Source organism: Poecilia latipinna, unplaced genomic scaffold (assembly GCF_001443285.1).
Source record: "Poecilia latipinna isolate Pla-1442-1.1 unplaced genomic scaffold, P_latipinna-1.0 Scaffold1231, whole genome shotgun sequence".
NCBI classification, from domain to species: Eukaryota; Metazoa; Chordata; class Actinopteri; order Cyprinodontiformes; family Poeciliidae; genus Poecilia; species Poecilia latipinna.
Genome location: NW_015113847.1, coordinates 41,532 through 54,077, shown reverse-complemented (window position 1 = coordinate 54,077; position 12,546 = coordinate 41,532). Strand labels below are relative to the sequence as shown.

General features: G+C 38.8%; 1 protein-coding gene across 1 annotated transcript in view; it reads left to right on the top strand.

Annotated features, from left to right (window-relative positions):
- Positions 1 to 642: 642 nt before the first annotated feature.
- Positions 643 to 12,546, top strand: part of LOC106960810 (TGF-beta receptor type-2-like) — a 33,246-nt gene continuing 21,342 nt past the window's right edge. Inside the window, exons 1-3 of the mRNA XM_015054150.1 lie at positions 643 to 912; positions 9,805 to 9,946; positions 12,144 to 12,337. Coding sequence (XP_014909636.1) covers positions 837 to 912; positions 9,805 to 9,946; positions 12,144 to 12,337 — 412 coding nt within the window. The 5' untranslated portion in view covers positions 643 to 836. The remainder of the gene's footprint in view (positions 913 to 9,804; positions 9,947 to 12,143; positions 12,338 to 12,546) is intronic.

Sequence of the window (12,546 nt, the reverse complement as noted above, 5' to 3'; positions counted from 1 at the left end):
GAAGGGAGGGTTGCCCTTTAGTTTAGGGCAAACTAAAGGGAGATTTCACAGTTTTATTCAGGGAGATTTGGGCTGCGGTTCTATTTGAAAGTCTGTTTTGTGTGGGTAAACTTTAATTGCCTTATTTCCACTGATTACAGATTCTTTAAAGCACCATTTCAATTCCGATAGCCATATTGTTTTATAGACTTCCCATCCAAAATATTAAGATGTGGTTTGAACTTTAAATCAAAAAAACTAAGTGTAGCTCTTTAACGGGAATTGGGTTCTGATATCCATCTTCCCAGGGCCTTATGTATCTTTGGGTGACCCTGTTACAGAGTTTAAAAATGACCATTTCACCGACACCTTTAAATGAAAATATGAGTTTTCTTAAGTAAATCTGTTTGTATATACGTGTGTAGCCCAGAAGTGAAGTCTCTAATTAAGCAAGTATGGAGCGTGTAATTTCAAGCCTTTGCTCTACTGGCTCTGAGCTTCTTAATGACATGCTTCAAAACTCTGTGAGCCACAGAAGCATGACTGAGAAGAACAAGAACAAGAAGAAGGAGAAGAGAGAGAGAGAAAGAGAGAGAGAGAGAGAGAAAGAGAGAGAGGGGGAAGAAAAAAAACCGTCCAGCCCCTCTGAAGATTTCCTGTCTCAGGAAAGGCGCACATACTGTGAGTCATATAGGGCAAGTCCTGCCTGGTGTTTACTCTGCTTCTACACCGAGCTGTGAAGTCGCTGGTTTGTGGAGGAGCAACAGGCGGCTGGATCCCAGAGAAACTCGGATATTTAACTCCTCTGTCCAGGCTCAATTAATGAAAAAGAAAGGGGGCGTGTGGTCCGGTTCTACATGGAGCTGCTTCGGTTTTCCGTTTTCTGCTGCGGAGCGGTCCTGTTCGGTATTGTGCTTCTGCCGGTGGAGACGAGTGAGTTAAACTTATTAAAACTTTGTTCAAGGGGCGAGTTGACTCAGAGTTTCAACAAAGAACTTCCTTATTATTATTTTTTTTTTTTAAAAAAAGAGGTTCAGTCCACTGTGCCTAATGCAGACTTTTATTACAACCGTGTAAATTAAGTCGGAGAAAATAAAGTAAACGCAAAGGTAGCGTAATTCGGACATTTATTGTCTGATCTCAAATCTGTCATCGACTTTTAAAAACTAATCAAATATTTGAGCTCCTTAAGATGTCTCATTTTGTGTGGAAAATGTCTTACTGCCTTACGAAGACGTGACTGACAGTATTTTACGAGACAAAGCTAGTTTTGAGGAGCACGTTTGGTTTGACAGTTTCATCGGTGGTTCCGAAAGTTGCGGTCTTGACAGCCTCCGAATAATCAAAGTAAATAGCAGAAATAATTGTGGCAATTGATATGTGTGACCTAAATAGATAAAAATCACGACAATGAAAGGTCGTTTGGTACCGTTTTTTTGAGTATTTAAATCCCTTAGCAGTGGCGTTCACAAAGGTGGGTTTGGGGAGCCTGTGCTGCAGTCCCCTTATGCACACAGTGGACCCGCGGTGTGTCACCACAGCTGCTAGCGAATTGCTTGGTAGTTTAAACTCCCTCTGAAAACCACCATAACTGCCCTTTTTTAATAATTTAACCAGAAAATATACCTCAGAAGCCATCTTAGCACTACTCCAGGAACTAATACCTACAGTCTTCCTTATGCTCTGGGGTGTAAACACCAGTCAATAGTCTGTCAAGTAGTACTGTATCTGTGTATTTCAGCTTCCTAAGCTGTATTTCTTTCAAATATTTTAGATATTTTATGCAAAAAAAAAGGAAAAAAATAATAATAATAATAAAATCTGCAAGTTGTGAAAGTTTCTGTGAATTCTCTGGAGTTATGTTCCACAGAAAAATCTACAAATGATCTGTGAAAAGGTGGGAGGTTTGTTTTATAGATATGGCTAGTAGACAAGTTTAGATTAGTTGCAACTACAGTCCAGAATGAAATACTCACATTGTGATACTAATAAATTTCCACTATCATGACATTTATGCAAACTTTTGAAGTAGAAATGTACAAGTTATGCTGTAACATATTTTTCCTAGCTAATAATATTATTATTAGTCATAACAATATTATCAATAGGGCTAATATGCCTTGTCTGTCCATTGTATTTGTATTGGAAAATATTTGCAAACAGTTGAATTGTCTTTATTGTAATCAGTGTAACAGTGCAGTAACCCTCTTTCATCCAGCTGATTGGCAGTGTGAAGCATCAAGTGTGGGAGTGTTTTGCTGTGTTGATATGCATCCTAAAGGCGGAAAACACTCTGCTCACTCTCGCGCGTTCGCAAAATGTCTTTAGGCTATCAAAGTATGGCTTTAGGCTATACTTTGATATGTCTGGCTGCAGCATCTATAAACTTATTTCTGCTCATTTTATTGCCTTATTTTGGGTAACGATAATGAATGAACTCTCACCCACCTTAGACCTTGTTTTTAATGTGAGTCATTTATTTACATACTTATGAGTCTGTTCCACTCATTTTCCGGGTCAGAAGCTGGGAATGTGCTAGTTGTAGCATGACATTATTCTTTTTACGTTCATTAAAACATATTGAACAATAAAATCAACCATTTTCACTCCTTAAGTTTCTGTATGTTTTAGTATGTCAGAGTTTGGACCGTGGAGTTTTGTGCATCACTTTGTTTCTCTTTGAGCTATTTAAACATTTTAAATACCGTAATAAAGTTGGATTGGAATGGTTAAATTTTAAGAGGTACAGGGCCCCAATTGTTTCCCTAAATTAAAGAAAACAATGGTTAAAACTAGAGATTATACAGCTGCACAACTGGAAACAAAGCAGGGATTGGTGTGCTTCTTTAAACACTGAAAATTGTAATTGTTTTTATATATAATTTTTTTTATTTTAAATGTACAACATCCACTGTGAGGTCCAGCATGTTGCCTTCTGTATCGATGTTATTGTTCCTCAATACAGCTGCACCAAAATAGATATTTTTTTGCAGTTTTGAATGGCTTACCTTCATAGCATCAATAATAATAATGGGAACTTTTAGCAATGTATTTTTTGTTTGGATTTTCAAAAAGCAAAGGGTGTATTTTTTCAGTTCAAAATGTACTACAAGAAGAAAAACAGACCTGGATGCTCCCTCAGTCTTATCTAGTTTTGTAGAAAAATAAGAAAAAGCAACAAAAAAAAAAGTTACATGAGGGAAAACAGACTCTCTTTGTTTGGTTGAAAGATGAGCTGCAATCGTGTGTCGAATTTTTGAACTTTTGAACTTTCTAATTTCTAACTTGGATAAATTAACAGATAGGTCCTTAAAATGATCATTTTCAATTGGGGGACAAAAGGAGGTGTCCCACAAAGCCAAACTTTCATAAAAAAAAGACTTTGTATTTCTCAAATTAAACTGTTTGTATCTCAGTAAATCAGAAATATGCAAACTCCTTCAGCAAAAACGTTCATGCAGTGCTCAGAACATCTTTGTTGGTTTGTGAAATTTGTTGTTAGCTTTTATTACAAACAGTAGTTATCACTGAGAACATCCGTTATCCGGTTTTCCAACTTAACCCTGAGACAAGGTTCAGTTTGATGTGATTCCCAGATTGACACGTTCAGAGATCAGTAGAGCGCAGCATCAGAAGCCATGAGAGTTTGTTCCTGGTTCACTGCTCTTCACTTCATCACAGTGAGTTTGATTGTGTTTACCTTGGAAATAACCAGAAGTTATTTTGAGCCCCACTAAAGGAAACCCAAGTACCACATTCTGAGAACAGCAACCCTACTGAAAAATAAACAGTATATATAGTTTAAATTTGGCTAATCATGCTTTAAGTATGTTTAAAGATCATTTCACTTAATAAAGCTTTTGCTATCACAGTTTGACAAGCAGAAATACTTGTCAAACATCTGAACCTGACTTAAATGCTTCAAAATAAGTTGCTATCAGTTACACACAGTATAATATTTTATTTTACTTATTTCTTCTACTAATCAGTAAATGAGTCCACATGTGCTTCAAAGTTCTGTGTAGTATTTTCTAAATACTACACAGTATTATTTAGAAATAAATAATACTGTTTAGCTTCTGATTAGGTTGTATGTGTGTACATCAAAAATGGATTTCATCATCAGTTTTGGCAATTTGGACAAGATCTAAATCTGATTTTCCAAATATCTGAATGTGGGGGTATGTAACATGTACAAAAAAAAAAAGTTTTTACATATTTGTTAAAATTGTCACCATGTCGTGAAAGCATATTATGAGACAGATAATCTGTGAAATCCTCCACCTCCTTCCAGTGCTGCTACTGCCATCTCTGTCAAAAACAACTAATCAGAGCCAGGGGGAGTGTCTTCGTGCTGTCAATCATACTCTTGTACATGCTGCTAAATGTGCTAATGGTGGAGAAACGGCATACCGTTATAAGAAAGACATTCATCTGTCAACAGTGACCATGCTAACTAGCCTGAGCGGTCAGTACGGGCTCCATGTTTGGTGAACCAGCTGTGAGCAGCACATACACGAGTTTGATTGACAGCTCTAAGACCTCCCTCCAGCTCTGACTGGTCATTTCTGATTGATTTATGTAGTTAACACTGGGAGAAGGCAGATTAACTCATTTTATTTTCACAGATTATCAGTATTGTAATATACTGTCATAACATAGTGGCAGTTTTCACACATATGTAAAAAAAAAACAGATTTTTATAAAAGTTACATACTCCAGCTTGTTGTGCTGGCCACAGCCCTCTGCATGATAGGTCATCCACTACAGCGTGTGGCTTTAGGAGTCTGCTCCCAAGCTCACATTTGCTATATAATTTTCAAGACAAAGGTGAAATTCTCTTTACTCATCATGTCCCAAATTACCTAACGTCCTAACGTGCCAAAGTTCACGCTGCCTAACCGCATGCTAGGTTCCTCAACTACACCCAAGTGTTACACCAAGTGAAATGTTTGTGGAGCCTTTCTACTCCTCCTCATCGTCCTGTCTGTCTTATCTTTGACCAAGTCGCCCTGCTGCCAGGAAGTTTTACCTTCATCTCTCTCAGACTCAGTCCCAGCGGCACCAAGTAGCTCTGGCTGCTACTAATCCCCTTTCCCCCCACTACTCTGCAATTATATGCAGCCCTAGGTGACAATTACCACCATTCATCCCTTCCACAGCCCGCCTCCTGGGTTAAAATGACATGCTCTTTGAGAGGAGCTACTCTAATGATATAATTACTTGAGCTCAGCCACCTTCCTACTACTCAGGAATGGGCTTTCATCCCCCCCTTCATTTTCGTTGCTGATGCACTTAAAAAAAAAAAAAAAAAAACACTTCTCGAAGCCCACGGGGCAGAAATTTAAATTGCTAAGTCATTTAGTTTAGTCTGGAGTTCAAGTGATGCTTTTTGACTTTGGGAGTTTGTTCAGTAGAGATGAGCTCAGAAATATCTCTGCAATTTCCTGAGACAGGTTTTTTTTTTTTTGTAAAACATGATGTCAGGATGCATTTCAGTGCAAACTTTCCTGCTCTTCCCTTTTTTTTTTTTTTTTTTTTTGCAGAAGCTGTGCTCTTTTACCGTAAGCCCACCCTGCAGCGTGGCTAAGCTGACACAGAGAGATTTTTGTACCACGTTTCAGGAGCATATTCTGAAATCGGTGTGAAGACATTCGGCTGCCAAAAAGCATGCTTTCGCTTGCACTTCCCAGCCTGAAAAACATCTGGTCATGTGATCAGCCATGTATGCTTTGCAACCTTCACATGGAGCTCTTAAAAACCTGCACGTAGATGGAAACAAACCTACTTATTCTCAGTATGGCTGCGCATCGAATTCATTGGTTCGTGAGCAGATAGTTTCCTGTACACAGAGTCAGGATATAGCTGAAGTAGTGTGGTGGTGCGAATTTCCTTTAGCAGACAGAGCAGTCACATGCCGCAGACTTTTGCTTTTTAAATCGTCTGTCGATGCGTCTTACTTCCCAGCACAGACTATAGGAAGTAATATAGCTTCTCTTCATGGCTTGTTTTCTCACTAATTGCCCTTTAACCTGTAACCTGCTAAACATTTCTTTTACATTTTGTAATGTTAAAACCCCAAATTTCGATGTGTCGTATTTTTGACCGTATGAAATTAAGTACAGTTGTGTGTAATTTGGAAAGAAAACAATGCCTTGTTTCATTTATTTTATTTTATTTTATTTTTTCACAAATAGAGTGAAGTGTTGCAGTATTGTGGCCCCCTGAGTCAGTACTTCATTTTGTCAGTACAGTAACATCAATGAGTCTATGCAGCTGTAGTTGCAGCTGCAAGTACAGCTGCATAGACTCTTTTGCTGTTTGATTCCATCAGCTTTGCTCATCTACAGACTGAAATTTTTTTTTGCTTAATCTTGTTTGCAAAATTGCTCAATTTTCCAGCGTTACCATCACTTCTCAAAGAGCTCTGGCTCCTTTTTTTTTTTTTTTTTTTTTAACATTTTTTTCATATACGAAGGGGATAGTGTAGTCCAATCTCAAGTACTTTTCAACAGATTTTCTTCCAGTGTTGCACCGTATTTAGCCTCATCCATGTTCAAATCAGCTCTGACAAGCTTCCTCATTTTTTCTACAGAAAACCACTCACTCAACTGCCACTAACTTGTTTCACAATGGCAGTGTTCACCTCCCTGATATGTGTTTGTGCTGGTTTAGTTTTTCTCTACTCGTCAAATTTTGACTTCTTCAGAATCGGCTTCGTTGGTTGTATTTGTGTGGCCAAACAATTCATTCGACTATGGCTTCACCAATGAGTGTACAGACATTAAGTATAAATATATAAACTTACATATGAATTAAACATAGAAAATATTAATGGAAACACGTGTACAATGTGAATGTGCAGCTAATGTTTATATGTGTTAATAGTGCAAATATGTCTATTTTTGCACAGCTGACTGCTCAAGATGTAGGGTTTCTGTTTAATGTGTTCGTTAGAGAAACAGCCTGGGGGAAGAAACGGTTTCTGTGGCGACTGGTTTTAGCAAATAATCCTCTGTAGTAGCACGAAGGTGAAGGTAAAAGTCTAAGCGGTTTGTGTCCAGGACGTGTGGGGTCTGCAGAAATATTAGCTTCCCTTTTCCTGACCCTCCACTTGTACTAGTCCAAACTGGCCATACGATCAGCCGCAGTGATCTCCTATGCAGATGTGATTGCTCTTTGAAGTTTGGGCCCGTCCTGTTTTGTAGCTGAGCCAAGCCACACAGTGATGGATGAAGCGGACACAAGTGTAAACGTTGGTTTCATCTCACCAGAGCAGCTCCTTCCACATGTTTGCTCATAACCCCTGAAGGCATGTTGCTTTCAAACCTAAGTTTAGAAAGCAGTATTTTATTTTCCTGCAACTTCACAAATATGCGCCTCTTCGTGTTGGTCTATCCCGTAATAGCCCAATAAAATACATTTAAATTCCTAGCTGTAATTTGACAAAATGTGACAAAGGGTATGAATATTTTTGCAAAATGCCAAATCACATTCTAAAATAAGGGAAAGTCATTGAAGCACAATATAAATATTGCTCATGACCTTCATTGGCACAGCAAACTGAAAATGTTAAATTAGAAGCATAATCTCATACTAAACAAATAGCTGCAGTTTGCTGATGGTGAGCTTTAGGGATTCATTTGTCACGAGGCTGGATATTCTGTTTTTGCTCTGACTGAAGTTATAGACAACTATAGGCAAGTACCATATTTTCTGAACTATAAGGCACACTTTTTAAAAAAAGCCTTTATATCAAAAAACGTCAGCGCACTTACAATGTGGACTGCGTAATTCTGGAGTAAAACAGCGCCCTCTAGTGAATTAATGTGGATTGATTCTGGATGTGCCTACTGACCTCAAAGCGATTTCTGTGCGGTACAAGACGCTCACGGCGCTCTGTCAAAATATTTTAGTTACTGTACATCACATTACGGCCCCGTAGTCAGGAGCGTCGAGTAATACGTGCTGTGCTTTGCCTGACTGACGTATCTGACTCTTTTGTTTCGCTTAATGCGCCTTGTAGTCCGATGTGCTTTATATATGGAAAAGGATCGAAAACAGATCATCCATTAACAGTGCGCCTTATAATCCAGTGCGACTTCTAGTGTGGAAAATACAGGAGTTATTTTCTTGTTGATAATTTCTGCTGTATGAAGATTAAAAAACATCTTCCAAGACAGAGGTTCCCAAACTGTGGGGCGCGCCCCCTAGGGGGGGCGCCGTGTCATTGCAGGGGGGGCGCGGGAAGCCGTCTGGTTAAAAAACAAACAAAAAAAAAACATGAACACTGTATGCGCTGGGTTTTTACCTTAGAATGGCCAACTCTCTCTTATTCCTATGTCAATTTGATACAGTAGGGGCTTCCACACTTCCCATATTTGTGTCCTCTGTCACTTTTATCAGTTAAAACTGTTTAATCCGTTGTTAACATGTTGTAACCTGTTTTTCCGAGCCGCCTTTAAACGCAACATGAGCGCTACTCGCGCTGGGTTTACACCTGTGAAGGAGACCTGCTGCTGCTGTGCGGAGCTACGTAGGTTTGTGTTAGAATCACGGCAGCAAACCAGCAAAACGCAAAGAACTTTTCACAGTTTTTCCCTCCAAACTAACCGACTGAGTCGAGTAAAGTTGTTGGATGCAGGTAATGTTAGCTAAAAGATGACTAGCTAATATCAATACAGAACCTTAAGCTTAACAAGTAGGCTACCGATGTTGGTGTCTATTTTCAGCTACGTACATTCATTTTGCCCCCAAAACAGTCGATGTCCCCCCTGCCCCTCCGTCACGCGTCGTTTCAACCAGACAGCCATTTGTAATCCATAGGGGGGGCGCAGAAAATGTTTGGAAACCACTGGGGGGGCGCAGAAGAAAAAGTTTGGGAACCACTGCTCCAAGACATGTTCTCTTGTCTTGTTCGTTTTGAAGCGAAATTGGACTTTAAAATTGAAGTCATGGTTAGCAGTCTTCAAAAGCCTGATCATTTTTTTTAAAAGTAAAGTATACCAAAGTCTTGTCTTATATAAGTTGTCATTAACTGTGGCAGCAGTAATGAAAAAAAAAACATTTTCTCATTTAGTTTTTTCTGAAAGTACTCAAATTAAGGGCTTTTCTACATTTTTTTTTGTGAGATTACTCCAGTTTAGTAGAAGATGAAAATAATTCTAAGCTTAAAAAAAAATCTTTACCTGCGATTGCAGTGATTATTAATTAATTAATTTTTTAGGGATGAGAGGTCTTTTGATGACCAAAAATCAGGCTATTTTAATGTTTTTGTCTTGGAAAAACATGCATATTTTCCCTTCCTTCCTCCAATCACTCACGATCACCAATTACATTCTTTTGTTGTTTTTAATAGTTCCTTGGCACAACACGTATTTAAATGGGGGAGCCGACTCATCGGAATGACAAATTAAAGGCTTCCCAGCCAGCAGATGGCTTTGCTATTCCTCTGTTTGTTGTACTTACCCGTCTGGCAGTTGTCTCAGGTCTTAGGTGATTATCAAGCCCGCAGGCGCTCATCACACAATCCAGTCTGTCTGACTGATCTGAACGTGCCTGCTGGCAAAGTCAAGTCCGGACAAGATCAACAAAAATCTTGAAAGAATGCGCCCGCCACCCTGCGATGAAATATTTTGGATTTTCTTCTCGCTCTCTTGAATGACTCCACTTGAAGACGAATACCGTTTTTATTTTCATTGCTTTTTTTTGTTTGTTTGTTTGTTTTTGCTTGTAAAACATGAATGCTGTTGTCATTTATTATTTGTGTGTCATCTGGTAACCAATCCAACTTTCTCCATCCTTTTTCCTTCCCTCTCATTTCAGATACCTCCGCGATCCCTGTAAGACAGCTGTGCAGGTTTTGTGATTTGCGGGCCACCAACTGTCCCGGTAGGGGAGTCTGCAAGGTGGAATGTGACATTACCGCCATCTGCCCCGAATATAACGAAGTGTGTGTCAGCATCTGGTAAGCTCCGTTTTCATGATAACTCATCATTTGGGATCTGATTTTCAGTTTATCTGATGTTCTGATGTTTGAATCCGAAGCATGTAAAGCTGACAAAAAGCAAAAACAGGAGAATCCTGTAAGGAGTCAAGATACTTTTCACAGCACAGTAAATGTCATACTTTTAAGGAATATGTAGGAGCTCTACAAAAGAGCGAGTTTGGAATAAAGTCAAGCTGGACAAATCTACATATTGCCCGTCTAAATTCCTGCTGAGTGATTCTGGATTTGTGATTTCTGAAGGACAATTTAAAGAGGCGCTGCTATCCGTGCACCATTAGCTTTCTGCTAACCTCAGCTCATATCAAGACTGCTACACTGGCAATGTAGTGAGAAACACCAGCGTGGCCTTAAGCTTTTAGCACCAATACAAACCTGCTTCCTGCTGCTTTGCACACCCAGAGTCAGATGTGAGGTAATTGAATGGTCAGTATGCTTTCATACTGACCATTCAGCATGAATGGTCAGTATTCATACTGACCTCACATCTGACTCTGGGTGTGCAAAGCAGCAGGAAGCAGGTGTGCTTCCTGCTTCCTGCAGGAAGCACACCTGCCCACACCTGCCCACACCTAACCCTAACCCTATACCAGCAGGTTTGCACACCTGCTGGTTTGCACACCAGCAGGTGTGCAAACCAGCTGGTTTGTACACCTGCTTGTCCTAAATTTGCTGATTTAGGACAATCAGCAAATTGTCCTAAATTTGCTGATTTAGGACAATCAGCAAATTGTCCTAAATCCTCTGGATAAAAGAGAAATTCAGAGGCTTCAGGGTGAAAATAAATACTTTTTTTGGGTATATAAAAACCAATTATTGCTTCTTAAGTTTGTTTCTTCTGAATCTGTGAAATATTAGCTTTTTGTGTGGACTATGGAAGACGTTAATGCCGTTTCCAAGGCTGTCATTACCACACAGTGAGACAAACATCATTTTACGAGGGCAGGTGAAGATCGTTTCCTGCCCAGCTTTCAGTATTCTCTTGCATAAAACCTACACAGCATTTCGAGAGAAAACAAAGATCATCAGAACAAGAACAGTGATGGTGTAAGAGTGTGTTTTTCTGCATCAAGACGAGGAAAACCTTTTCACAATTTACCATAAATAAACCATGAAAAGGGCCTCATCTTCCCTTTAAAAGTTGGAAAGAAGATGGGAGGGAAAATGCAAAAATTAAATAGAATCCTATACATTTTTAAAATCATATCTATATATGTTTTTCAATAAAATCTAATGTATTATTCAACAATTATTGTGAAAAATAAGATGAAATAATGTCCTGAAAGGCTATTTGACATGCTTATCTTTCATGATTGGCTGCCAGTCATCCACAAGCTAGCACAGCAAACAGGAAATGAACAAGTGAGTTTCTGACACAAAGAAAAATATTGAAGGAACTGTCCAGCAGAAAAACCCCTAAGAGCTGCAGTGCATAAAGTAAATGTGTGACTAATATAAAATATTGCACATGTTCTTATAATTAAAAGAGGGGATTGTGGTGGAAAAGTTTTATTATCAGGTCATATATTATATCAAAAACACCAGATTAATAAAGTCATTACTTTTTACATGATAATCCACAGGATTCATGGCCAACTAAAATCAGAAGGTATGAGGCAACGTTTATGCTGAACCAAAGTAATAATTATTGAATAGTGAATAAAAGTGAGGAATAAACATTAAAAAGGTGATGTTTACATATTCTGAAGCACTGTCTCAGAGGGGCCATGTTTGGGGGCCGATGGCCTGTAAAAGTTTTGGACGCCCCGCTCCAGCAGAAAATTAGAGTTTTGTAGTGGCTTAGTCATAATCTGGACTTACATGTAATTTAAAAACTGTGGGATAAATAGGCTCAAAAATCCTCCAGTGTGACAGAATTAGAACAATCCTGCAAAAAAAGAGTGGACCAAAAAATAAAAACTCTGTCCGTCATTATTCATTATTTTCAAAATGAATTTTCCCTTTTAAGAAAAGACAAAGTGACAACAAGGTAAATTTAGCACAACATCGCAGCCCCTTTCCAGCAGGGACACAAGCTTTTTTTGCTTTTTTTTTTTTTTACACGATGTGAAGATGTTTGCGAAGGCATTCAGACTCTTTAAGGTCATAGGTCACAGGTAATCAATATGCTTTGCTGTCTCTGTTTTCTCTTTCCAAGGCGGAAGAAAGACGACAATGTTACATTTGAAACGGTTTGTCACGATCCAGCTCTTCCCCTGTACGGCCTGTACCTGGACGATTACAACAACACAAAGTGCATTATGAAAGAGAAAAAAGCCAAAGACTCAAAGTTTTTCATCTGTTCCTGTTCCAACGAGGAGGAGTGCAACGATCACATCATTTTCAACCTAAGTGAGTTGGACATTTTGTCTTCTGTTGTTTTGTATTTGCAGTTTGCATGTTTGAGATCCTGATGTTGTGTTTTTTTAATTTTTTAGTTAGATCTCCATGGACACATTTTAAGAATGCTTATTTGTGCTTTCACTTTGCCCACAATACATCATGATTCGACTTCGTTTGGCAGCTGAAATAAAGACACTTCTAGACGGGGCAACAATTTT